The following is a 27883-nucleotide window of genomic DNA, read 5'->3' as shown; positions in this document are numbered from 1 at the left end:
AGACGGGACCCGCAGAGCGCTCCGCTCCCTCAAGGGTTAATCCACACATACATGATCGATAGCGCACAGACGAGAGGAGAAGAGGAGCACCACTCGCCACGGACAGAGAATTAATATAATATAATCTTTTTTTTTTTTAAATAACATTTTTAACCTTTTTCCTACATTGCAAAAGTCCACCGGTCTGACATTGATGATGAAATACAGATAAAGTGATCAGAAGACGGACACTTCGTTTACAGGTGATTTAACTTATTATTATTATTATTATTGTTGTTATTATTATTATTATTGACTATTTGTCTGACACCTTTGCTCAAGGTGGCTTTCAGTGTTAGAAAAGCAGCTTTACAGTGATTTACGCATTTATGCAGCAGGATATTCTTACTATATCCGTTCAGCGAGGGTACCTGGATGATTTGTGCTACAACAGGAGCGGGACTGAAACCAACAACCTTCAGTTGACGCGACTTTGTGTTTTGTCCCGGTTCAGCCTGTTCCGCAAGTAACACTTTTGAGTGAGAACAGCGCCTAACTAATCAGCAAGTTTTTTTCTTTTTTTTTAAAAATGTGACTTTGTCCTATTAATGTTACAGTTATCATGCACATTACTGTGAGTGTAAATGTGAGAGAAGCACATCGTCACGGTAGTTTTATGTCCTGTACTTGTGAAACAGATCCAGTTTTATCTTATAAAAGATGCTGTTGGATGATAACATGGACCAAAGCGTAAGGACATCTCTGCTTGGTGAGTAAAAACATGTTAAAATTTAAGGTGAATATGTCAAGATATTTAAACAACTTGGTCCTACATAGTGATCATAAATCACTTTTAGTTCAGAATGAGGTCATGTAATATGCAAGACATGAAAGAATTCGTAAATATAATTCATTTTAAGTATTAGGCAAAAGTAAGAATATTTTAATTTCCAAAGTGTAGTTCATTTTTTTCTGTAAAAAGTGTTATAATACAACATGTAATTATAGAGTCTGGTCAAGGATTACACTGCTATCTCTTTACAAATGAAAAATATAATAGTTTTCAGCTCTTTATTTTGTTCCTTCACCTATGTTTTGGGTCATGAATTATTTGGGTTACTGGGCTCTTTTTACTTAGAATTTTCACAATATGCCTTATTTTCTTTATATTTACCAACTTTCTCATATAAGTTTTTACAATTAATGGACATTTAACAATGCAGACTTATTCATTTTATTCCTGTTGTAATGTAGAATTAATGTGTAACATAATAAATGATACAGTGCATAACTGCTTGTTGTTAATTCCACAATATTTTGCACAGATGTGCCTCAGAAATGTGTTTGCGAAGGATGCCACCTGGTCATCCGTGATAGATACCTGCTTCGTGTGAGCGAGGGCTTCTGGCATGAACACTGTGTCCATTGTTCTGCGTGCAAAGAACCCCTCAAGAACAGCTGCTTTCTCCGAGACAACAAACTTTACTGCAAGCAGGACTACGAAAGGTTAGTGTTTTGTCATTTGTCAGTCTTTTTCAAGTACAACTGGCAAAGCTTGACTAAAGCGTACTGTCAGTCTATGTTTCTGTGTGTAGTCTTTACAGCTCTCCCAAAAGAGTATGCAGTAATCATTTTAAAGAAGTTAAAACACTGTTGCGGACACTTTTTGAGTTAACCTTTTATAAATGGGTCAGCGTTGAGACATTGATTAATAACGTACATTAATAAAAGCCAACTGGCTTTGATGCAGGCCTACTGTAGCCAGAATGCAGAGTTCATGTATTTTAATTGCTATGATTATGTAGTTCAGATTTACTATATGGTGTACCATCTTTATACCATGTACTGTAGCTCAAGCAGGACTTTAAGGATCCCGTATTCTCAGGAATGCTCCAGACAGAGCAAAGGTTGTGGACAGGACAGCTGGCTCCAGAAACTCACATGTCACTAATCTCCATTGTTCTCTCAAGGAGGTTGCACCACATGAGCATTTCTGGGAAGGGACATAAAGACCACTCTAAATTCCTTTAGCTATGGCAAACTGAGGTGTTGCTCGGTCTGCAGTTCATTCTTATTTGTTGTATACATTTGAATGCACATCTGAAGTCAATCCCCCGTGCAGGTTTTCACCAGTAGATCCCCTTCTTTGGTTTCATGTAGCTGCATAAATATTTATTGGTTTATCTAACCAGTAATAAAGCTCTGCATAATTTGCTTCAGGATAAATAAAGTATCTATCTATCTATCTATCTATCTATCTATCTATCTATCTATCTATCACATTTATGAATTGTGGTTACATATCCCATATTTTTTATGCAATGTGAGGCATAACCATTTCAAAAATGGCAACATTTCATAACATATATTCTGTAAAGTATAAACCGGCAGTCTAAATGTCAAAGCATCAGGTGCTATTAGACAATATATTCACATAACTGCGAATGCTGATTATCATGCTTACTTTATTTCTCTGCATTCACTTGTGCCATGAAACAATTTTTCCACGTTGAGGCACACTCACGAGGCACCTGTCTGAGCTCTGTGGTGGTCTCATTCATCAACACTTTTGAGGGCTGTATCTCAGCTATGTCCTTGACAAGCCCAGGGTGTGTGTAGCCAGGTGAGGGGCAGAGCACAGAGAGAGGCTGTGTATGTATTGTGGTCTATGGGGCCTGGTGGAGTCGCTGTGGTCGGAGCGCCGGGAAGACAAGGTGACTACAGGAGGAAGGGCTGCCATGGGCCCAGGAATGTGACAGGGCTGCCGCAGGCAGCGAGAGATCCAGGGGAGAGCTCAACTGACACGTTGTCAAGATGTGTTAAATTAGCGGAGTCCATCGGTGTGGCAACGGCAAGCTGGGGACGGCATATGGCTGTGCCGGCATGGCCACCCCCCACCACCACCCCTGGTGCTAAAAACGAAGCACAGCCGTGACAATATGCAGTCCAGAGGATGCACCTCCCATTTTTTCTATACAATTTAGCTACTCTTTCTTCCCAACTGCACGACTGGGAATTTGTCACTGCAGGCAGGACCTGTTGGGATGAATACTTCCGATTGTCACATAAGTGCTGTCTGCTTGGAGGAACCGGTGCATTTGGGCATGCGCTTAGAATATTCTCTGATCAAGATCTTTAATTGTGCAGTCTCACAGGCTCTGTTAGGCAGAACAACAATGATCTCGAATCACCGGTGTGTTCTTTAATAAGCGGAAAGAGACTGTCCACCTGGTGTGTAGGGATGAAGTGGGATGGCTGGGCTCCCGAGACCCCAGCGCTTGAAGAGGGAGCAATGACCCTGGTGGCAGAGCACACCATATGTTCTGGGTGTTGGCAGACCCAGTGTAGAAGGGACTGCTGTGAGTGAGGTGTGCTCTGGCATCTGGATCACCCCCATGCCCAGGAGACCCCTTTTGACGACTGCGGGTCTCTATCCGCTCAACCGTGAGTTATCTGACCTAACCAATTAGTTGCGTGTCCAGTGCCAAGCCCACCTGGCCACCGGCCGCCCTGCCCACCTCGCTGCTGACTCGGATGCTTTAACGGGGTCAGCGGTGCACTCCGCCAGCCCAGCACCTCTTCCCAAGCTGCCCCTTCACTCGGTGATGTGAGAACGGTGCTCCTACAGCATGTTTACAGCACCCATTAGGCTTCAGCCATCGCTCAACCACTCATTTCACGTCAGTCACAGATCGTGCCCGCTAGGCAGGTCAATTATATGCCGTCCGGTAATTTAGTCGGCTCAGAATCAACTGTGATGCCGTAAGTTGCACCAGCAGTGTCCTTTCATGACTTGTGCTGTAAAAGACAGATCCAGAGTGCATTTAACGTGTGATGTTTCATTATTTATTTTACTTCTATCTCTTGTATCCCAAAGCAACTTACAGAGCTTGCAGTTTTATACTTCTCACCTACTTATAAAGAGTAGCGTGTATTTTACTGAAGAAACTGAGGTTAATTACCTTGCTCAAGGGTACTACAGCAGAAACTCCCCACCTCCAGGATTTGAGTCAACACTATTTTTGGTCAGAAATGTACCGCTTTCACTATTACACCACTTTCTGTTGCTTCCTTGCTTGTACCAAGAATTTCACCTCTGATGGCTCATTAAAGATGTGAACGGGAAACAGGGGATGCAGGTCACTATAAGAGCCTCTTCGCATAGAGGTGAGCGGACTTCACCGTTCAGTTTGATGCACAGTTATGTGTACCAACCTTGAAATCAGATTGACCTTTCCTGAGCGTTCGGACTGATAAAGTCCTAACCTCATTAAAATTTAACCTGCATCTAGTGCCACCGTTTGAAAGCCCGCTGTAAGTGCTCTATGGAGGAACGAGGAACGCAATCACACTGAATTTCATGTTAATACACAGCCGCTAATGGACCTTATTTAAATTCACCATGTCCGTTTTTCCCCATTTGAGTGTTTTCAGTCCAGCTCCAACTTCCCGTCAAGAACAGCATGTAAAATATTTGAATTATTAAACAGCTTCTTTACACAAGTGAAGAAAAAAACATTTTATGGTAAAACTGAAATTTGTCAAGTGTCGCATCACAGCAAGGTTATGCATTATGTTTCACGCTACAAGTGCCATGAAAAAAACAGAAATTAAGCAGTGCTTAATCCCTAAAAATAATAAAAATGATTGCTAATTGTGCAAAGTAACATTTTATATTTTGTTCAATTTTAAAAAATACAAATAAATTCGTAGATTGTCAGAGTGAGTTGCCTAAGATCATCGTAGGGTACCAATAATTTTAAATTCATTGACTTTCTGTGAGCTATTATAAAAGTATGATCCTTTTGAGAAACAGTCACTAATCTTGAACTGTCAAATCACTTAATGTATTTAGAATTAAATTTATTAATGTAATATATAAAGTTCCCATTTGCAAGCCATGGTTTGGTCCTGGTTAAGACTGCACATACCGGAGAAGCTCCTTTTCAGATAGCTCTAGTCCGTCTGTCTGGCTCTTATGAGCTGTTCGGAATGTTCTCATCGGTCTCCCTGGCGACTCTACAGCAACACTAATAAGTGACAACAATGCAAGTCTTTGGGATGTTGCACCTTACAGTCCTGCTCATCTCCAGTAGGGTTCCTGTCATGTTCATGGCACATACATCTGTTACTGGTTTACTGTTACTTCACATATGTGATATTTAGACTTACGCTTTTGCAAGCGTAGTACATTGCCGCTGCAGTACTGTGATTTAATCAATGAAACTGCGCTTTTACATCATTCCACATACTTCCGTGTGCAAACTCTGTTGGCCAGTCAAACATGCCAGCACCATCTCGAACTGCGACGCTCGAGAGGAGTGAGACACAAACAAATATGAAACCATTGAGGAGAGGACAATGAACATGAGGCTGTATTCTCTCCTTTTGTTTTTGTTTAGTTAAGTAGAGTTAAGATAATACAGTGGATCAGCCTGCCCCATGGGAAACCTAATTCCCCCCCTGACTGGAGCCATGACATGCAGAGTTCTATTCTCCCCGCTCCCTGGGATGGTAGCCCCATACACGGCGGCCAGAAATCACTCATACTTTAGAGGGCTTAGTCCAACTTTGGTTGCCAGGCACTAAAACGTACTGTTGCCACATAGGGGTGTGTGGGTGTGTGTTTTGCTGGCAGGAAGGGAGGGTTGATATGGATGGATTGGGGGTGTGGGGGGTGGGGGGTGGGGGAGGGGAGCAGAACAGAAACAAGGGTCTTGCCAGACACTCCAATGAAAGACAAACTCAGCAACATCCTGGGCTCCACTGACAGAGTTCCTGAAGGGCTACAGAGGGGGCGAAGCAGTCGTGGGAGGGACTCATGGAAGACATATACAGGGAAGAGCTTTAGCATACAGGAGTATCCAGCCAGTAAGAATTCATTCACAGATACCCACAAGTCAACCTGACTCTCCTGCATTTTGGCAGTATTGCCACATTTATTTTTGAGCCAGATAATTGATTTGGGTTGTCCCATGTACTGCAAAATATTTTTGCCATTATCACTTCCATCAGCCAGAAATGTGTTGTAAATAGGGTGGTGGGATGGGGAATCTGATTCCCCCTGGGGGTTGGAAAAAGGGGTTGATCAACTACTTTAAAACATAGTTTTTAATTTTTACATAGTTGAGACATGGAGGACAATGGTCAATGTAAAGTCTTTTACATTACTGAATTGTTTGCTCTAAATAATGCACTATATGTTTCAGTCTCTTTGAAAGTAAATAATGTAGTACTTTTTAAGCATTTACATTTTTACGAGACACTTTACTCCAAAGCAACATACATTGACTCCTATGTAGTATTTCTATGACATCTTTATTCAAGGTAAATTACAATGTTAGATGCGCTGCACTAAACTCCCTACAGTCATTGATACAGGAGAGAAATGTACATTGGACCCAAAGGTAGCAGGTTTGAATCCCACCTCCAGGTGTAGTATCCGTGAGCAAGATACTTACTCTAAATTGCTCCAGTAAAATTACCCAGCTGTATAAATGGGTAAATAACCGTAAGTAGCTTGACATTGTAAGTCGCTTTGGAGAAAAGTGTCAGGTAAATGAAAAAATGTGATGCGTTCTTGGAAAACAATTAATAAATCTAAGCGTATCTAGCAGTGTAAGTCACCTTAGTGAATAAGGTGTGTGTGCTGGTAATACTACATAGAGTTCATTGGAAGTCACTTTGGTCAAAAGTGTCTGCTAAATTAATAAATGTAAATGTAAGTGTAGCTGAATCATTAAACTGGCAGTCTTTTTTGTGACTTGATATTACAGGGTCTTAGGTCCAGGTTGTTAACCTGTTGCGTTATCTGCCACTCTTACTGACTTTCCATATTAGCCCCCTTATTTGAGGAATTTAACTTCAGTAGTGGTAGGGACCACTTAAACCCGTTCACATAGTTGTTGAAACCTCATTGATCACCCACTTGCATAGACATCTTGCATAAGTGACTCAAAGCCTTATGGAAACAGCTTGACCAGACCCCAAGGACCTTTCACTTGACTTCCTGTTTGTTCAGGTTCCTCACACTCCTCTCTCCCACCTGCTCTCTCGCCCAGCTTGTTCACAGTGCAGTGTGCCGGCTGCTCAGAGGTTATCAGGCCTGCGGAGCTGGTGATGCGTGCCCGTGAGGCGGTGTACCACCTGCGCTGCTTCTGCTGCTGTGTGTGCACCCGTCAGCTACAGAAGGGGGACCACTGTGTGCTGCGAGAGGGCCGACTGCTCTGTGCCCAGGACTGCGAGGGGTTTGCCAGCCCTGCGACCTCTGACTCCGGTACACCGACATTCTTTCAAAGCATGCTTTGACCACGTGCGCTGACATGGCAGCACAAAGAGCACACACATCTGACATCAATTGTGCCACCATCAGTGTGCACATGCAGGGGAGCACACACCTTGCTTTCTGCAGATGTTTGACTTTCACCTGCAGGTTTGCGTATTGCTCACAGATTGTGTTTGGCATTAATTACACAGGGCTGCTTCATTATCATCATCATTATCATCATCTCCTCTGTACCACCGGTGTTTATAGTACAAACCCTCGGTGAAGAGATCAACCCAACATTATTGTGCATCAGAAGTAGAGTACTCAAAGTGGTAATCAAGTAAAAGTACTGATACTTAAAAACTCAAGTATTCATTCAAAAATTGTATTGACCAATAATTTTAAAAAGACCAAAAACTGCTGAAATAGCAGGTTACTTTGATTGAACTCATCCTTTTTAATGTTCTGAACAGCTAACAATGTTAACAGTTAGAAGATATATATACACACACGCTGTCTGAACTGCTTGTCCGATACGGGGTTGTGGGGAGCCAGAGCCTAACCCGGCAACACAGGGCGCAAGGCTGGAGGGGGAGGGGACACACCCCGGACAGGACGCCAGTTCATCACAAGGCACCCCAAGCGGGACTCAAACCCCAGAACCACCAGAGAGCAGGACCCGGTCTAACCCACTGCACTACTGGTCCACTGTGCCCCTGTCAGAAGATCTACAGCATATTATATACATATAATTGACAAAAAGGTCAGATCAAATTTAATATGAAGAAGCTGCAAAAACAGAGGAAACTGTAAGGAGGAAAATTATTTTTCCTCAGCACTATATATGCTTTATGTGTGTATCTTATTAGACAATTAAGTCTGCTATGCTGTTCAAACTACCTCATCTTCCCTCACCTTACAAAGGTAATGGGACAGCTGGTAACGTCATGGTTAGAGCTCGTTTGAATCTCACCTCTGGCTGTAGTACCCTTGAGGAAGGTACTCACCCTAAATTGCTAGGGCTGTACAAATGGGTAAAACAACTGTAGGTAGATTAACATCTTAAGTTGCTTCGGAGAAAAGTATCAGGTAAATGAATAAATGTAACGTGTTCTTGGAAAACATTTCAAATGTTTAATTCTCATAATTGAAAACATAATTATGATTAGTTTAATTGATAAAATAAAAGCCCCAAAACACCTGTTTGTGCTAAGATATCATGAAATCCTATCAACATGGACAAAATTACTTACATATTTAACATTAGTTGTCATAACAAAGCAGTTTCCCTTCATTAATTACTCTGTAGTGCCGCAGAGCTGTCTACCTGCACTCATCCAGCTCTTTTATAGGTATTATGTACTGTGCGGTAGTGTTAGCAGCTCAGCTGTAACAGGCAGGCATTTTTCCCAGGTAAAAGTGATGGGGATGAGGACGATCCCCTGAGGACTCCCTCTGGGGGAAATGACACTGAAGACAGAGAGCTCAAGCGTCCTAAGCGCCCCAGGACCATCCTGACCACCCAGCAAAGACGGGCTTTCAAAGCTTCCTTTGAGGTCTCCTCCAAACCCTGTCGAAAGGTGAGAAGAGATGTCCCTGGACCATCATTAACATCATGCGGCGGGAGATGAGGAGCATTTTGTTACAGATACACTTACCCAGTGAAACAATAAAATGTGAGAAAGTCAATTGGAAATTTATGATCTAGTGATTACTGGAAGGTACAGAGTCCTGTTTTGCTAAAATAGTTCTCTGTCAGCTCTCAAAGGGCAGCTAAATTGATTCAGATAACTTTTGCTATGGATCATCAGTAATACAGTATGATGCATCCTCTTGCTGGATGGAAGTTAGCCTATATCTTTTAGATATGGTACTACACTCATCCCTCACTTAATGGGGTTCGTGAAGTCCGTGCAGTTTCTTGTTATAGAAAAAAATTATCTGTTGCTGGACAAAAAGCGTTGCCTTAAATTAAAAAGCCAAATAGGTATTTTCACACACGACAATGACAATACAAACATATTTCATAATATTTGTAATAAAAATAATTATTTCTAGCTTGCCCTTTCCTTTCACTCATTAATTTATTATCAATAAATGCTTGTTCAGTGCAAGGTTGCGGTGGTCTGGAGTGTACCTTGCAACTGCAGAGCGAGAGATACAATGAACAGGATGAAGATGTTTTTATACTTTGGCTCATGGAAGTTTATAGAATAAACAAAGTTCCCAAGAACACCTTCTCTGTCAGTCCTCAAAGCACGCAGACATTATGCTGTTTTAGGCGCTATATAGTTTTATAAGCAAATTCTTGACCCTTGATTATCTTCATTTGATTACATTATTTATACTCTTCCAAATTTTCTCTAATTAAAGCTATGGCTGAGAGTTAGTTATACACAGTTTATTTGTATAAAGTCTCAAAGGACTATTGCTGGAATCACATTTCCTGTTGTAGTACCCTTGAGTAAGGTTCTTACCCTGAATTGATACAGTAAAAATTAGCCTGCTGCATAAATGCATAAATAATTGTAAGTTAGCATGTTTTGGAAAAATTCATTAGCAAAATTATTATCATTATTACTATTATTATTATTCCTCCGAACCAAGAACCAGAGGCGAGAGTTGTGTCAAAAATGACTGGTGTCGGGTTGAGAGGCTCTCAGGATTGCACAAAGCACATTTATGAAAGTACAATGACTGCACAGCGGGCAAAAATGCCGCTGTACTGAATTTATGAGCTTGTTGTGTGGGAAAAAGGGTATATAATTCCACAAGCCGCAAATCCATAGTGATTTTTCATTGTACAGGACCCCATTATGTGAAGGATAAACGTATAGTGATTGGAATCAAATCATTTCTGTGTTTCAGATGACACGTATTACACTTCCGTGCAATTTCATTAAGTTCCATGTTTTCCAGAGCAAAGGAACCACATCACAAATATCAAAAATTGAAATGTATAAATCCTGAAGATCATGTTGTCTATGTGACTCAAAGGTACGGGAGACTTTGGCAGCAGAGACAGGACTGAGTGTCCGTGTCGTACAGGTTTGGTTCCAGAATCAAAGGGCAAAGGTACTGGCCTATCACATTACTTTCATTTATGCAAAAAACAAAGGGACTCCTATTTGTATCTACTGAGACCAAAAACCATGTGCATTGCATGTATAGATTAGATTATATTTAAACAGTAACTTTTAGCAGATATCAAACATTTAAAATTTACATGACATTGCTCCAAAGCAACATGCAACTCTAAGTAAACACGGTTATTTTCTGTTTGAGCAGATGAAGAAACTCGCCAGGCGACAGCAGCAGCAGCAGCAACAACCACAGGAGAACAACAACCAAAAGCTTCGTTCAGGTGCTGGCCTTACAGAATCACTGAAATCACCACTTTGGTTGTAATGTGAATTATTTCTTTTAATATTAGTAGAGAAACAGCTCTGAATATCAGATCAGACATCATACTGCAGGCATACATGGAGAAAACAAGCTTTGATTTTTATGCATTTTGTTCAATTTAATTAAATACTAACTAGTTTTGAAAAACATAAACACTCAGTGTTGAGCAGGACCATAACATTTTAGACCCACAGGTTTCAAAAACAGTACTGCATACCTCCCCTTGATTGCTTTTTACCCCCTTCTCCGGGCAAAAGTATCAAATTCAGTAATGCCAGTTTAACAGACAAAGCCTGGAACTCAGACAAAGCCAATTATTGGCACAGCTCAGGCCCAGAAATGACACTGAGGAATCTAAAAAGCACAATTAAGTACATATACTCCCTTCTTAGCATGGCTGTGGAAACTTAGCTATAGCATTCTTTCACTGCTCACCCCATAAGTTGCCCAGGATATCAATGTTAATTATTACTCGGTAAAAGTAGTATAGGTCCTACCATCACTCACACACATTGGCTGAAGCTGCTTGTCCCAAGCAGGGGTCGCGGTGAGCCGGAGCCTAACCCGGCAACACAGGGCACAAGGCTAGAGAGGGAGGGGACACACCTAGTCTGTCACAAGGCACCCCGAGCGGGACTCGAACCCCAGACCCACCAGAGAGCAGGACCCGGCCAAACCCGCTGCACCCCTCCTATCATCACTGCTCTTTTCGAATAGCCTGCATAGATTTTCCACTGGGCTGCACTGACTGTACTACTTCCTGTAGCGCCCTCGTGTGGAAGCCTGAACCCAGACATGGATAGCCTGAGCTCGTACCCCAGCATTCAGCAGCAAATCATCACTCTGGAGCAGCGAGCCTACAAGGCAGATCCCTTCCGACAGGGCCTTACTCCACCTCAAATGCCTGGGGACCACATGCACCCTTACGGTAATAGCCATTTACCACTGATGTCCTCTTATCATCTGCTTTCCAGGTGTTGTTTCAGTGTCCATCCATCAGGGATGGTCCATTATCAGTAAAGGTTTACCAGTCAGGATCATGATGATCTGGAGTCCATCTCAGGAAGTAACAGGGCATAATAAGGTATAAAGAAGATTACATCCTGAAAGCAATGCTAGTGCACTAAATATTATTATATTTCACAGTTTAACATATTTGAACATAACGTGCTTAGTTTTTTCCACAATTTTCAGATATAATTTAGAGGAGCAAAAAGTACAATTGTTTTTTCATGGCCTATCAGTGGCAGGTAGTTTTTGTCTCTGTTGTGCAACTTGCTTGTGGATCTAAAAATATGATTTTCTGACATGGGATCTGGTGCAATGCATAAGCCCTACTGTACTGTACGTTATAGCTTATACAGACTCATACAATGACTTGACTACAGCTGGGTGAACTCACTGCATCACTGTCTCCCTGTTTGTAGGCAATGAATACAATGGTATGGACGGTGACTCTTTCTGTCATCTCAGCGACTGCCTGTCCCCTCCAGACCCTTCTCTTCTCAACCCCATTGACCGTCTGTGCTCCATGCAGGATTCCTACTTTGCCTCCTGAGTGCGCTTACCTGATTCCTGGCTGCAAGCGCCTAAGCCAGCATCCAAAACACTGCATCCTGCTGCCATCAGTCTGCACAGCATGTCAAACGCGTCACATGCAAGGATACTCCATGGTTGGTTAATGCTTCAATGTTTCTGCCCGTGTAGCAATATGCAAAATGGGGTTAAGGAGGTCTCACACCTCTTCTGACCGTGGTCTCTGTGCAGTCAGAATTGCATGATAGGAAAATGTCTAAAAAAGTATGGTGCTCCGTGAATATGTACCATGTGGTGTAAATAAATTCTCAGTGTATTTATTAACGTCATGGTTAGTTGCAGGTGGATTAAACATGATTGTATCTGTAAATCGTTAATACTGTGCCGAGTAAAAGTAATGTTGGTCCGATGTGCACTGGAGAGCCGCATTGAAAAATGGATTCTGCCCTTAGAAGAGTGCTCTGCAGTGGGATATTGGTATAGTGAAATGAAGGAACCTGTAATGGCAGTCAAGTATTCTTCCCATTGGCAAATCCCGTTGGTGTCACCAGACAGCAGGGGAGCTGTGGTGGTCTGGTCACAGTCGGACAAGCACGGCAGGCCCAGAATCCGTCAAGGCAGGTAACCTAATGCCTGGCCAGCAATGCACCAGGTGGCTCTATGTGACAGACGGGGAGAATGGAGGGGCTAGAAGATGGCCGGTACAACATTGAGACAGAGTCCCAGCATCTTTCCCCTGGTGTGTCTATTCTTCACACTGGAGCGGCGAACTAGTGCTGAGTCACGCTGACTCATGCTGACTGACACTCTTATATTTCAGTATTGCTGACCGTTTCAAATGTGTTTCTTATTTGATCTCTAGTAGAGTTGCGGTGTTTATTCATTTTGTTCTATGTTGAGACAATGGTTCAATAAAGCGTATGTAATGGAAGATTGTGTACAAACCGAGTATTCAGCTGAATGGAATGAGGGTCGCCTTCAACTTTTTTTTTTGCTTCCCATAAGCGGAGACAGGGTTATGCTGGTTTATCGACAGGTTTATGAACATAATTTCTGTGATCAAAGCAACTTCTGCAGTCAGATGCCTATGAAAGAGAATGACTTATCTTTAGGTGAAAGGTTGAACTGAAATATTACTTTGATGCAAGGTCAGATTGGTAATGATCACATCCGGCTTATGATCACGAAGGGTAAAATTGCGCCTCTTCCTATCAAAGAGAATACCTGCATTTTTGGGCTTTTTTTCTTTGAGGAGACCACCCAAGTTCAGGTTTAGATCTCCCTTCTGGAATGCACTCTCATACCAGGACTCAAACCCAGGACCTGAACACCATGGCAGACTGACTGCCTGGTATGACACACTGATATGAGGCTTTTGAGTAAAGCCATGCCCTGCGTGCCCTGGCTGTGAACTTTCTGTTTCATCTCACATTTCTCACCGTGAAATCAGACCTTGAAAGTAAGTCTACAACTCACTGGTCAGGAACAATCTGACTGTCTGTTATGGTGGAGTGTCATTGCCAGGCACAGATGTGGTGCTACAGTCTAGAGGCTGAGAGCCACTCGGACACAATGGATTTCCCTCTAAGGACAACAAATACATTTTTTCCACTTGAAAAGATATTGACTGTTACGATCTCTTGAACATGAAGCTCGCACATTAAAAATCCACTCAGTACAGAAGCAGCCTAAGGTCAGAGCTGAAAGACTTCAACTGTCATACCAGGATGGTTAGATAATATTCATCTATCTAGATACAACATTTCCCAGAGGCCTTTATTCAGGTATTTTTAATTCCAGTTGGCAACAAGGAATTTCAGTAGCGCAATGCTAAGAAACGTCATTGCATTTAAGCAATGTCATGGAAACGATGAGCAGGAATCATCTTAAACGTAGGCGGGAGGAGCACAACTAGTAATAAACTAGCAGTACAGTGACACAGCAGGCAGCAGTAACATCATTATTATTCTGAAAATAACTAAACAGCATCCCGTCTGTTGATTGCTAAGTTATGGCGCTTCATGTGCCAGCCTTGGGCCACAAGCTCTCCGTCTTTTAACTGTTATAATTGGCATCATGCTGCTTCAGAGCAGAAACAGATGAGCTCATTTAGTCAAAGCATCCCAACTGGATATTTCCATAATTAAACATTAGTAGCTAAACATGTATATTGCGGCCCATTATTAAACAAAGGCTGTAACTGAAGGCTTAGAAAATATTTTTTAAGTGCTTTGATGCATTCTTAGAAGCCAACGTGTGTCCATCTCACATAAAAACAACTCGGAATTGTACTTTACCGGAATCCACATTTGATCTAGAAAAAATAAGATGATCAAATTAGTGGTAATTTTGTTTAATGATGTGAATATAATGTTATTGATTAAATTGATATTCATATTACTGAATAAATTTTGCTCTGTTCTTACATTTTTTTCCATCACAAAATGTAGAGGAAAGATAAAAGCATATACAGCATAGGGTCTCCTAGCCCTCCTATGAACACAACAATGCAGTGATCAAAAGATGTTTCTTGTATTTTTTCACACAAAATATTGCATGTTTGGAATACAGGAGGAATGGTTTCAGATTTTCCCATGGCACCATTCTCCCATCTTCCATGAGACTGCAAGCTGTGCATGCTTTTTGTGGCACTACCGCTACATCGGCCACTTCGGCTCCTGGTGAAGCAGCGAACGCTGGCAAAGGTGACAGGTGATGGCTGACCCACCGAGGCGGCTGGCGTTCGCTACCCATTCCCTCAGGTTTTCCATCATGGTCGTCTGTCACCACTTGACCTGCCCCCTCTTCCCTGACTGCCGGAGGCGACAAGGGCAGCTGCCAAGTATCAGGCCGCCACTGGGCCGATGCAGATGGGGAGCCAGACCCCATGCCTGGGGACAGTATGCTCAGGACCAGCTCTTCTGTCCAAAACAGCCCCAGAGCCAGAAGCAGCACAGAGTGAGAAAGACCTAAGGTGTGTCAGAGGGCCACCACAGGGGAGGGATGACCCTGCTACTTCTTCCAGGCCAAAGGAGCTCAAACAGGGAGGAACAGACCCTTCTATTAGAGGGTCTTATGAAAACAGTTTACATTCACAGATTAATACTGAAAAACACTATGAAAAAAACTCAAATTTTTAGGTGTTCAGAAGCATCCCTTTTAAAATATATTCACACCATAATTGTTTTTCATGATTGTAACAATACCTTATTTGATTGAATCTGAAAAGTCGACCGCTAAACAATTTGTTGCAACGTTTCAAAAATAGAATGGCACCAGAAAGGACAAATAGTAAAGTAATGGGACTGCACAGGACAAACATGTAATGTAAATGTTTATATGTATATCAAAAAAAATTACTAGGAAGGAGATCAGGAATCGTCGGTTTTCCCATAAAGTTTTATGCAGCTACTCATGTGATGAACATTGGTGCATATGGTGAAAGAAACAAAGTAACTGTACTTAATCACATGTCTGCAACTATGCCTCTTTCTTTCTCCTAATGTAATGCACAAATTGTATTTTCTCCGAGATGTACGTCGCTTTGGAGAAAAGTGTCTGCTAAATGAATAAATGTAAATGTAAAACAGTACATCAGAAAATCCTGACACCCGGATTAAGAGTCCTCAAACGTAGGGTTTTCGTGTTCCACCCATAAGGACTTGTTCCTAAAAATGAAAGGTAAAACATAAAAAGTACAAAATTAGGCTTTTGAGATCATTCTTAACATCTGTCAGGGTAAAGGAGTAATTTTGATTGGACAATTTTTAACTGAGCAACAGAAATGTGATCCATTTTGAATGATCTTGGAATTTTAACTACAGATTTAAACTTTTGTGCCTTTTTGAACATTTGAACAACTTATTTTTCATTAGATGAACTGTAAATTCAGCCATTAAAAGAATGTATTGAATCATGACAGCACTCGTTAGGTATTTCACACACGTTGTCTGAACCGCTTGTCCCATACGGGGTCGCAGGGCCCGGTCCAACCCACTGCGCCACCGCACCCCCTTTAAGTATTTCAGGTGTACAATATTTAAAATATTTAAATTAAACTTATAATGGGTGGGGGGGCGCAGCGACGCAGCAGGTTTGACTGGGTCCTGCTCTCCAGTGGGTCTGGGGTTCGAGTCCCGCCTGGGGTGCCTTGTGACGGACTGGCGTCCCATCCTGGGTGTGTCACCTCCCCCTCCGGCCTTATGCCCTGTGTTGCTGGGTTCGGCTCCGGTTCGCCATGACCCCACTTGGGACAAGCGGGTTCAGATAATGTGTGTGTGTGTTATAATGGGCTCTTGTGCATTCAGTGAGCATGTTTCTTTGAAGATGTGAAGTTAGGATATGAAATTAAGAATATACTCACAAAGATTTTTTGTAAGCTGCAAAATAAGAGAAAAAAGTATATCAGAAACTGGCAGAGTGGCTTTTTTCAAACTAGCATACGTACATGGTCTGATCCTTTTATTACCTTTCCTTCTCATATGTTGAGCGATAAGGAATGCCAATCCACCCACGAGAAGCAGACCAGCAGCCGAGGCAGACCCTATGCCCATGTACATCAGCATGCCTTCTCCGATTGTTATCTCCAAAACTGAAAGACATCCAATGCAGACACAGCCCTGCTAGCTTCACGCAGCAATAGTAAATGAGACACCAGCAATCACAGGGTATGGGTGATGGAGGAAAAACCATGAGAAAATTAAAAAAAAAAAAAAAAAAGAATACCTAACATTCTCAAAGTCTCACAACATAACAGCGCGATGTGTAGTGCTTAAGGCTCTCAAACTTTAACTAAAGGTAGCAGCTGCTTGAAAAAATAACCAGCCTTGACATCGTGAGCTACCACAGTTGCCTTGCCTGCTAACCAAACAAGGCTGTAATATAATACGAAAAAGTGCAGGGGCAGCATCCATGCGTGATTACCAGTGCACGAAGGCACGGGTTCGGACCAGGACCCTCTGTGGGCGCAGGACACTTCCCCGGTGCCATTCAGCACGAATCCTTCCCCGCAGCGAAAGTAGCACCGGGAGCCGAAGCGGAAGATTCCCAGCGGATGAGAGCAGTTCATCGAGAGCGGCAGCGAGACCTCCAACACCATGCACTGCACAACTGCAAAGAGGTCGTAACAGCAGTAATGAGTGAAAATAATAACTGTCATCATCACTAGGACCTTCGTCAGCAACATCCTGAATACGACAGACAGACAGACACAATGTCTGCTGCATTTATTTCGATTAGATGCGATGTTGAGGGAGGTGACCTGGAGGGCGAGCAGGGCCTCACCATCGCAGAAGGGGTGCTCGTTGCTCCAGACCCCAGACTCGGTGCATTGCAGGCTGGGGGCCCCTCTCAGTACAAAGCCCTCCTCGCAGCTCATCGCACATCTGGATCCAAAGCTGAAGATGGCATGGGGATGGGAGCACTTCATGCGCCCTCGAGGTGGAGCCTCCAATGGGAGACATGGTCGAGCTGAGGGAACAGGAGCAATTTATAAAAGTGTGTCATCAGTAGTGCTCATAATGCTCAGGTTTCAGCCCACGGTTACCTCCACATGCTTCTTCCTTTCTGTGATTTGCCCCTTTTTACACGGAACTGAAGCATTTACTCAGTTCTTATATCTCATCCTCGAAGCACAGCGCCCCACCAACACAGGTACACACCTTCGCCTGTTTGTTTTCACTGTGTGGTGTTATATGCTTGGAGTCCAGTTCCACCTGGACCCCTGAAGCACCCCTGCTGACCATAGGTGTTGCTGCAACTGACAAAGGGGTGAGAACCCAAGCCATCTCACCCACCCCATGGAACTTGAGTCAGTTTTTGTACCCGAGGCCTCCCTCCACAGATTGCAATATACCGAAGAACAACGTAGGCTTCCCTTTCTGTATAGAACAGGACTTCAAATCGTAACATCTTTTCTTTAAAAGGCACAAGTAATATGGGTATTAAAAACTAGTCCATGGCTGGTACTGGAACTGAGGAATTCCATTCATCTGCAGCTGCATAATCTCCTTTTGCATAGAAACTGAGTGCTAAAACACCAACCGATATGCGCCATTACCAAAATGGCAAATTTTGTTTAAAAAAATTGATCGACTGAAATAGGTATTTCAGTTACTTTGTTGAATTTGTAATTTCAAGACTTTATATATTAAAAATATGTTACAAATCAATACAATGGTTTAAATAATTCTGTAAAAAATGTAAAAAATACATTTCACCTCTGCCAAAGGTAAAGTGGTCGCATTTTCAAATAACAGATTTTAATGGGATAAGGATCACACAAAAGGAGATTTTAAACACAGATAGAAACTGTTACTGCCAAAGACACCTGTTTAGTGTCTATACGACCGTTCCCTGACATACGTCCGAGTTTCGTTCTGACCGACCGGTCGGATCTCGAAATGGACGTAAGTCAGATGTAAGTTAGCATGACATGTGGAAGTCATATACCTGTACGACATTCATTTATCCTATTCAGTTTCTATCATGATTATCTTGTTTTTTATTAACCAGCTTTATTAATTGATATTTTGTGCGATTCTGTAGTTTTTTTTTACCTTTTATTTAAGATTCTTTAGTTCGTATTTCATCTTTTTTATTTTTTACGTTATGCAAGTTCAGTTGCGATTATCTAATTTTGTTTAACCAGTCTTACGAATTGACATTTTTTAAATCACTCTGGTTTATTAAAAAAAAGATTCTATGGTTTATTTTTACCTTCTTATCTTAGTCTTTTTATGATTTCACCAAATACAGTATACACACACTGTCTGAAACTGACTGTCCTGAGAGGGGTCGCGGCGGATCGGAGCTCAACCCGGCAACATAGGGCACAAGGCTGGAGGAGGAGGGGCCACACCCCAGACGGGAAATACAATACAGTAGTATATTTATCATTCTTTAGTTTCTATTTTATCATTTTTTAAATACCATTCTTTAGTTTCTATGTGATCATTTTAAAGTATTTCGTGGAAATATGAAAGCATAAAGGTGACATTACATTTGGTTTATTATGGTAAATCATACAGTTCATAGAAAAACTAAAATGCATTGAAAAAATACATCTTATGCAATACAGAAAAATAAGTGAAATAGTAAAGAACAAAATATCAAGACATTTAATTTTTCATCATGGGAACTTACAGATGTACACAATGCCAGGATATCGTCTGATGGCCACTGTTGTACGCACGCAGCCGTTAGCACTGGCGGACATACGACCAAGCGTAATTTTTATATTTAAATACATTTTTTCTCTTTTTTTTTAAAATTTATGCTGTATTTTTTTTCAGTTGTATGTACAGATGATTGTAAGTCACATAGCTCGTAAGTAGGGGAGAGGCTGTAGTAGTATAGGGAAGAGAGTCACCCTGACAGTGGGCGGTGGTCTCCGTCCACTTTCCCAAGGAGCTGCAGCGAGTGGTCACCATCCCATTGAGCTGGAAGCCCTCATCACAGCTCACATCACAGCTGGAGTTGAAGCTGAACTCTCCGTGGGGGTGGGAGCAGGTCAGGTTCCCGTGGGGGGGAGCCGATAGTGATGCACACGGCTGGGCTGGAACAAAACATATTCTGTGAGGACAAGACATATAACCTAGTTCTGTTTCTAAAGCAGTGATCATACACTGATGTGAGACTGATGGAGACGTATGACATATAATCGTATGAACTTCAATCTGAATTTATGAGGAAATCTTAAAAATGATACATGTAGATATTTTGTGTCATTATTGATTAAGATCATCTTTTGTCCAATAATTTAACTTTGTGGGGGCTGTTAAAAAGCTACTATATGAACAAAAGCTATGGTGCAAAATTTTACCTGGATAAATGTGTTGTTCTGCCCCTACAACTGGACCACAGCAGGGTGATGTGATTGTTCATACTACTTACAACTACTACCGCTGCGCTCCCCATGCTAAATCTAAGAATGTGCACATGAAGAGCAGGTGTGCTGTCACATTACCCTCACAAAGCGGAGTGCTGTGGCTCCAGGTGCCCTCTGCGGTGCACTGAGTTGAGTTTGCCCCCCTCAGGATAAAGCCTTCTTCACATTCAATCCAGCAGCTTGAGCTGTAACTGAACTCCTCGATGGGGTGCTGGCAGTGCATGGAGCCATGAGAGGGTGCTCCGGCTACAGGGCACTTCACCACTTGATGGAAAAGGGACAATGATTAGATGCAATTGTTATAAATGACATGTTACTACAGATTTAACAGTTTGATACCTTTTTGGAGTTGTGAACAGTGCTGGATGTTCAGTACAACTGTATTCCTTCCAAAAACACCAATGTTATGGGACAATAGTTCAAAGCCCTGAAAGGAATTGTTAACCCTGTTTAAAAAACTCAAGATTACCCATCCGTGGTTTCCTTGGAAGGGTATTTTACAACATATTTTTCTTGTGCCATAATAAAGTAGGGAAAATTACCCTGACAGTCAGCAGTGGTCTCCGTCCACTTTCCCAAAGAGCTGCAGCGAGTGGTCGCCATCCCATTGAGCTGGAAGCCCTCATCACAGTTCACATCACAGCTGGAGTTGAAGCTGAACTCTCCGTGGGGGTGGGAGCAGGTCAGGTTGCCGTGGGGGGGAGCCGATAGTGATGCACACCGCTGGGCTGGAACAAAAGGACATTCTGTGAGGATGAGACACCTAACCTAGTCTTTTTTCTGCAGCAGTGATCATACAGTGATGTGAAACTGATTGTATTCCAGATGTGCACATTAACTATATAAACTTCACTTTTGATACTGGAAGAGACGTTAAAAACGATGTAGGTTGTGTCGTTTTCCCGTAACCTTTAATCCTATAATAAGCTGGAGGCTGTTTAAAAGCCCTTGTACAAACAAAATTTGCTGTCTACAGTGATGATAAAGCATCCTCCTTGATAAAAGAATTACTGTGGCTCAGCTTGTGGACTGCAGCAATGTAAACCAGCCATAGCACATCCACGTGTACATGACAAGCAGCCTGTATGCTGTCACATTACCCTCACAAAGCGGAGTGGTGTGGCTCCAGGTGCCCTCTGCGGTGCACTGAGTTGAGTTTGCCCCCCTCAGGATAAAGCCTTCTTCACATTCCATCCAGCAGCTGGAGCTGTAACTGAACTCCTCGATGGGGTGCTGGCAGTGCATGGAGCCATGAGAGGGTGCTCCGGCTACAGGGCACTTCACCACTTGAGGGAAAGGGGAGAAAACCCGCTGAGTCTCCATGAAACTGGACAGTTCATAAAGTACTTACAGCAGAGTAAACGAAAGGGCATGTCACCAACAGATAGAAATACAGATGCAGACATGCGATTGTAGAACGGTCACTCATTCCAATACCACCGTTTTTGCTTTTCGCACATTACGCAAGTAGCGGCGTGCTGAATTGATGAGGATCCCCTCCGTGTCACATTCGACTTGCAAACTTATGACTAGCTCTTGGTCAGAAATAAGTTTGTTAGTGGGGGATCAACAGTAATAGGCATCAAGAATTGCTTACCTAAAAGCTCACGTTTCGGAGGGAATGAACTACAAGCAAGTTGGGACTATAGTCCCCGGCTCTAAATGGAATTGCTTGTCCTATTTGAAAAATTCAAGATCACTCCTTTGTGGCCATCAAGAGAATGTGTTAATACTACTGTACTTATTTTTTCTGTACCATAGTAAAACAAGGAAAGGATCTCAAAATAGATTAATCCGTTCTTCATTGACTTTGATGGCGAATGCCAGCAGGCATACGCAACCCGAGTTATGTGTGACTGATGCACTGCAGTGTGAGTGATGGATTGCAGTCTAATATTTCCTTATACTGTAATATTTGTGTACCTTCACAAAGCGGAAGGCTGTGGCTCCAGCTGCCCTCTGCGGTGCATTGTGTTGAGTTTGCCCCCTTCGGCATGAAACCATCATCACATTCCAGCCAGCAGGTGGAGCTGTAGCTAAACTCCTCAATGGGGTGCTGGCAGTGCAGTGAGGCATGATGGGGAATGGATGGTACATCACACTTCACCACTGTTGCAAGAAAATTTATCACAGTAACATCCTGCATACAGACAATGGCATGCAAACAATATAGAGCACAAGAGGTAGGAAAATTTCAGTTTCAGTGTTGTCCACCCAGTGGAATTTGTTACGTCGTAGAGCTATCCGGTGTCCACTACCTCTATGCAGTAATTAAAGTCTAGTTACCTTGGCAGTGGGCAGTGGTCTCTGTCCATGTCTCCATGGAGTTGCAGCGAGTGGTTGATGTCCCATTGATCAGGAACCCTTCCTCGCAACTCACATCACAGCTGGAATTGAAGCTGAACTCTCCGTGAGGGTGGGAGCAGGTCAGGATGCCATGAGGCGGAGCCGTTAGAATCTTACACTGCCGGGCTACAATCAAAGTCAACTTTATTGTGACTTCCACAATATGTTTAGAACATACATCAGTGTGAAATAGCGTTTCTCTTGGACCACGGAGTGACATAGAGGACAACATATACTCTTACTACTGCAACACTTTACAATAACCAGCTACCAAACTAAAAACACTATGGGATAAAATGTAGTGGTGTGGTCTGTAGAAGAGGAACAGGCCATTTGACCCTTGGCATCCATACTGGAAGCATGTGCAGACCATAGATTAGGGCTCTGTTACCTTTACAGACAGGAAGATTGTGACTCCAGGACCCCAGTGAAGTGCAGTAGGTGGAGTTTTGTCCGATTAAATCAAAACCAACTTCACAGCCGAGCCAGCAGGTGGAGCTGTAGCCGAAATCCTCCACAGGGTGTTGACAATGCAGTGAGGCATGACTGGGCGTGACTAGTGCGTGGCACTTCACAACTGTCATCAACAAATATAGCCACAATTTATGTTTACATTCATTCATTTACATTTATCCATTTAGCAGACGCTTTTCTCCAAAGCGGCGTACATCTCGTAGAAAAATTAAAGATATGGAATATGTAGGGACAGTGAGAAAGGGCATCTATACGACTGTGATTTTTGTTTTTTGAGATAACCTTTACACATGCGTTTATCCATTTAGCAGACACTTTTCTCCAAAGCGATTCAGAGTAATTTCTATGTAGTATTTTGCAGTCACCTTTTACCAAGGTGACTCATAACACTAGATACTGTGCTGTGACAAGGTATGTGAAGCTGGACAGCAACAAATAAAGCTGATAGAATTGTATATAAAGTAGTCCGAGAAGAAATGCTAATTAGCGTGGAATTTGGAGGGAAACGGGCAAAGCCAAGCCAGGCATACCTTTACATGCAGGCACTCCTGCTGTCCAGTTCCCTGATGATGTACAATTTACAGTGGCATCTCCATCCAGTGAGTAGCCCTCCTCACAGGAGAAGTGGCAGGAGGTCCCAAAGCTGAAGGTCTGGTGCAGATCATCACATATCACACGCCCTTGGGATGGAGGCATGATTGCACCACACTCCACAACTGAAACATCACAGCACCGTTAGAAGGCACCTACTTGTGGAGCAAGAGGGGTGTCAGATGTTGTAAGCATTTTAAAAAGCCGTACATTTGGTACGTCATAAAAAGGGAAGTGGACTCTTTCAATGTTCTTTGTTACTTAAGCATCACAGCTTGTTAATGAGTTTTATTCATTTCTATATTATATTCATTTTTTGTAGGCTTTTGGAAAAATGCATGACATTAATACTGCATGGTTCCTCCTGGAACTCAAACAAGCAATCTCTAAGTGTCAGTTCAACACACACACACACTGCTCGTGCACTCACAGCCGTGTGCTGCATGCAGTTTATCGTGTACCTTTGCACGATGGGACAGTGCCGGTCCACATTCCTCCGGAGTCACACAGTATTTCGCTGGATCCAGAGAGCTGGAATCCCTCATTGCAGGTGAACTCACACGTTGAATTGAAGCTGTGAGTCTCAAAGGGGTCTGTGCAGTACATGCGTCCTTGTTTGGGGGCACTGAGCACATCTGGACACTTCACAGCTGTAACAACCAGAGAACTGCTCTTTTTCGTTTCATGCAACAATTCTGCTGCAGTCTCATCCGCGTTTTGTTGTATTATGGTGAAACCAAAACTCAGCTGAAATGCAGCTGTCTAAATGAAAGCAGACCATAATGTCAGTCTTCATGTTTAACACTTTTTTTTGCACTTCAGAAGTCGTCCTCGCACAAGTAAGCACATCTGCTGTGAAATACACCATCTCCCTTGGGTATTCATATCCTCTGTCTTGCACCATCATTGTTCTTATGCTTTCTAGGGGTTTATTTAAGGAAGGGCGGTGGCGCGGCGGGCTTGGCAGGGTCCTGCTGTCTGATGGGTCTGGGTTTCGAGTCCTGCTTGGGATGCCTTGTGACAGGCTGATGTCCCATCCTTATCTGCCTGAAGTCAGTCCTGGCACACTATCAGAGGATGTTTACTTCGTGAAACCATGACACACACAATGTCTACAATCGCTTGACCTAAGCGGGGTCGCAGCGAGCCGGAGCCTAACCCAGCAACACAGGGCGCAAGGCCGAGGGCGGGGGGGACACACCCAGGAGGGGATGCCAGTCCGTCGCAAGGCACCTCGAACCTCAGACCCATCACACGGCAGGCACCAGCCAGGCCCACTGAATCACATCACCAAATCATCATTTTTAAAAAATTTATCCAATCTACTACAAACCCTTCATGCTTGCAGGGGTTCCATGCACTCCTCCTGCAAAAATTGCTATAACCCTTTAAATCTCTTGAACCTTTAAAAACAAGAACTATAAAAAAACAGATTTTTAATTTTTATTTATACAGCAGAAGGAAGAAGTTAAATATAAAATATAATGAAACAAAAAGAAAATGTATTACTCTTAATTCTCTTCCAGATACAAAGGTAAAATGGCGAGCGGGTATTTTATATAGAAGTCTATGGCTACTGCTACAACTGTGCCCATTATTAAAAAAGCTCTGCATATGCAATGGGATTAAGAAAAACTAAATTATGAAGGACTGAGCAAATAATGTTGTTGTTTTTATTTGTTCCACATTAATCTATTACAGTTCCTTTTCATTCTAATATCAGGCATATTTAGGGTGATTTTTGGTGTGAACTTGAGATAGGTTTGGAACAAACTGGAGTTTTTTCAAATCAGTAATAATGGAATAATTTCTGTCTGGTTTTTTTGATATTCTATTTTCATTGAGGGGGGGCGCGGTGGGGCGGCGGGTTTGGCTGGGTTCCACCCACTAGTGGGTCTGAGGTTTGAGTCCTGCTTGGGGTGCTTTGCAACAGACTGGCGTCCCATCCTGGGTGTGTCTCCTCCCCCTCCGGCCCTGCGCCCTGTGTTGCCGGGTTAGGCTTCGGTTCACCGCAACCCCGCTTGAGACAAGCAGTTTCAGACTGTGTGTGTGGGTGTATGTGTGTATGTTTCCATTGACAGAGTAGGACCAGATAATGGGGATGACTTTATTTGGTTAAGTGTAAGTGTACTTAGAAGTGTATTAGTGTATAACACTATAAGTAATAAACAATAAATAATAAATAATAATAATAAATAATGAATAAATACATTAAATGTAATGTAATGTAATAAATGTAAGTGAACTTGGTTATTGTTCTTTACGAGAGTGCCATCTTCAGCTACAAGATTAAATGGGCAGTTGTATCAAATCAGGAATAAATTATATTTATGGCAGTTAAGACTGGATTATCAATCTGCAGCAACAGGGCAGACACACAAAATAGCTGTACCCTCATCAGTCACTCGAGAAAGTTGGAAAAAGGAGTACCCTGGCATGATGGCGGCTCAGATGTCCAACGGCCTGTCGCTTGGCAATGCAGACACTGTGTTCCTGTAAGTTTAAATCCTAGAGCGCAGCTGAACGCACAGGATGAGTTGAAACGAAAGTGCCCATACATGTCTAAGCACTGCAACGATCCCTGGACAGGAGCCTCCAAGGTGCCACACTCTTCAGCTGAGAGACAGAAATAAATATATATATGAGAGCATTAAATTACAAGAATGTAATAGAAGTATGACCGATATGTTTTATCCAGTTAAGACTCGAATAAATCTGGCTTCTGTATTTAACTACTAGAAATCTTACGTGCCTGCCATGTTTATGTTTTCAACCTTACATTTTTGGTCCTTAAAAGTAAAGTACAATAGACCTACATCATAGTTATTAAAATAGCAAAGTGAATGATCTATTCCATTGGGGATTTTGTACACTTCCATCTTATCCTCGCTCTCATTTGCCATTGACCAAGCAATAAATAAAACATACTTAGTGCTCTGAGCAGATTCTTGTAAGGTATTTTGAGCATTTATGCAACCAGGGAGAGAAAGAGAGCAAGAAGAGAGACAGACAGATGGATGCTGAGGAAGACAGGCACAACAGACAGAGGTGAGAAGTATGCCTAGGTAAACCGAGGTCTTTCTGTTCATTGTCCAAATGGTAAGACGGAACTGTATATAACACCAGACCTTCCTCACAGCGTGGACCCTTGAAGCCTGGTTGACACAGACAGCTGTAGTTCCCAATGGTCTCCAAACACTCTCCCCGGGCTCCGCAGGACCCCAGGTCGCAGGACGCTTCACAGCACACAGGACACGATCAAGACCGAGTCCTACACCGCACCACTCACATCTGACAGAGCTGCTCAGGAACTTGTGGTCCAAAGGCATACGAAGTGGCTGTACAGCCAATCATATGAGCCAGCTGCCAATTTTTAATTTTGTGACAAATAGCGCACTTTCAGCTGGAGTACACAGAACCAAGCTTAAGTTGACATCTTCACTATACATTTTGGCAAGCGGTAAATACCAGCAAAAAAGTTCACCCTCCAAAAAAGTACTGTTCTCATTATATTCCTGCTATGTAAGCACACTCGTGAATATCAGATTGCATAGAATGAAATAGATTTAACAGTGCTAAATGATCAAGGGGCTGATAATACTCTACCTCTGTAACAAAGGGTCCCCTTCTTCTTGCTGCATTTCTCATTGTTCCACTTTGCAGTTTCAGATTCTCTCTTAATGTAAATTTCTACACAGTCCTCCTGCCTCCCACCGTTGTTGGGTTCACCAGCAGCCCAATTCTCACACTCCTTTGTCAGAGTCTTGTTAGTTCCGATCCAGATCCATACGTCACCCAGCTTGCGGATGCCGATCCAGTAATAAGTAGGGTTGCGAGGCAAGATGTTGTTGAGATATTCGATTTCCTTCTGGTTCTGGATAGCCACCATGTCGGTGTAGTGCTGGCGACACCACTGCCTGGCTGAGTTCCATTCCCTGCTGGGTTCAGTGCTGTAATGGTAGGTCCAGGCTTGAACCTCTGCTCCATTCCTCAGATCTGCATGATGCACATTAACTGGCTGTTTACATCTAGCAAAGCGTTCATAAAACCATCAAATGCATTGCGGTAATACAAAATAACATCATAAATATGTTTTATTTATGGAGAGACCATGTTATATTGTTAAAAAATATTTATAATTTTGCCTTTCTAAACTTAAAAATTTTTTGCATTTTTCAGATGTTAAATACTATAACATTTTTGGAGCACTTACCAGCACTGAGAGTGAAGAAGGCAAGAATTAAATAGAATTTCTGGGTGAAATTTTCCATTAAATTCAGTATCTGGCAAAGGTAATAGTATGAACTGTGACTTGAGTCACATTCCCTGTATTGAGTCATAATATGGAGAAAGAAGCAATTAACACAATTAAATTTCATTAAAAGACTGTCACACCA

General features: G+C 42.5%; 2 protein-coding genes across 2 annotated transcripts; one reads left to right on the top strand and one right to left on the bottom strand.

The window, feature by feature from the left end:
• Window positions 1–192: 192 nt before the first annotated feature.
• Window positions 193–12949, top strand: lmx1a (LIM homeobox transcription factor 1, alpha). Its single transcript, XM_029255012.1, has 9 exons — window positions 193–242; window positions 678–748; window positions 1305–1485; window positions 7041–7255; window positions 8660–8826; window positions 10244–10321; window positions 10535–10610; window positions 11418–11579; window positions 12079–12949. Exons 2-9 carry the CDS (start codon window positions 700–702, stop codon window positions 12207–12209), a joined length of 1059 nt encoding a protein of 352 aa, XP_029110845.1. The 5' UTR covers window positions 193–242; window positions 678–699; the 3' UTR covers window positions 12210–12949.
• A 2798-nt stretch (window positions 12950–15747) lies between these two features.
• selp (selectin P) lies at window positions 15748–27765 on the bottom strand. Its single transcript, XM_018753966.2, has 18 exons — window positions 27700–27765; window positions 27093–27482; window positions 26615–26722; window positions 25917–26102; window positions 23948–24136; window positions 23426–23611; window positions 22813–22998; window positions 22362–22547; window positions 21999–22184; window positions 21176–21361; window positions 20618–20803; window positions 20154–20339; window positions 19557–19742; window positions 17471–17656; window positions 17111–17296; window positions 16656–16778; window positions 16551–16566; window positions 15748–15855 (listed from the first exon to the last, which is right to left on the bottom strand). Exons 1-18 carry the CDS (start codon window positions 27755–27757, stop codon window positions 15804–15806), a joined length of 2982 nt encoding a protein of 993 aa, XP_018609482.1. The 5' UTR covers window positions 27758–27765; the 3' UTR covers window positions 15748–15803.
• Between the last annotated feature and the right edge of the window lie 118 nt (window positions 27766–27883).

This window comes from Scleropages formosus, chromosome 9 (assembly GCF_900964775.1).
Source record: "Scleropages formosus chromosome 9, fSclFor1.1, whole genome shotgun sequence".
NCBI classification, from domain to species: domain Eukaryota; kingdom Metazoa; phylum Chordata; class Actinopteri; order Osteoglossiformes; family Osteoglossidae; genus Scleropages; species Scleropages formosus.
The sequence above is the reverse complement of the archived record's forward strand: the minus strand, read 5'-3'. Positions and strand labels throughout refer to the sequence as shown.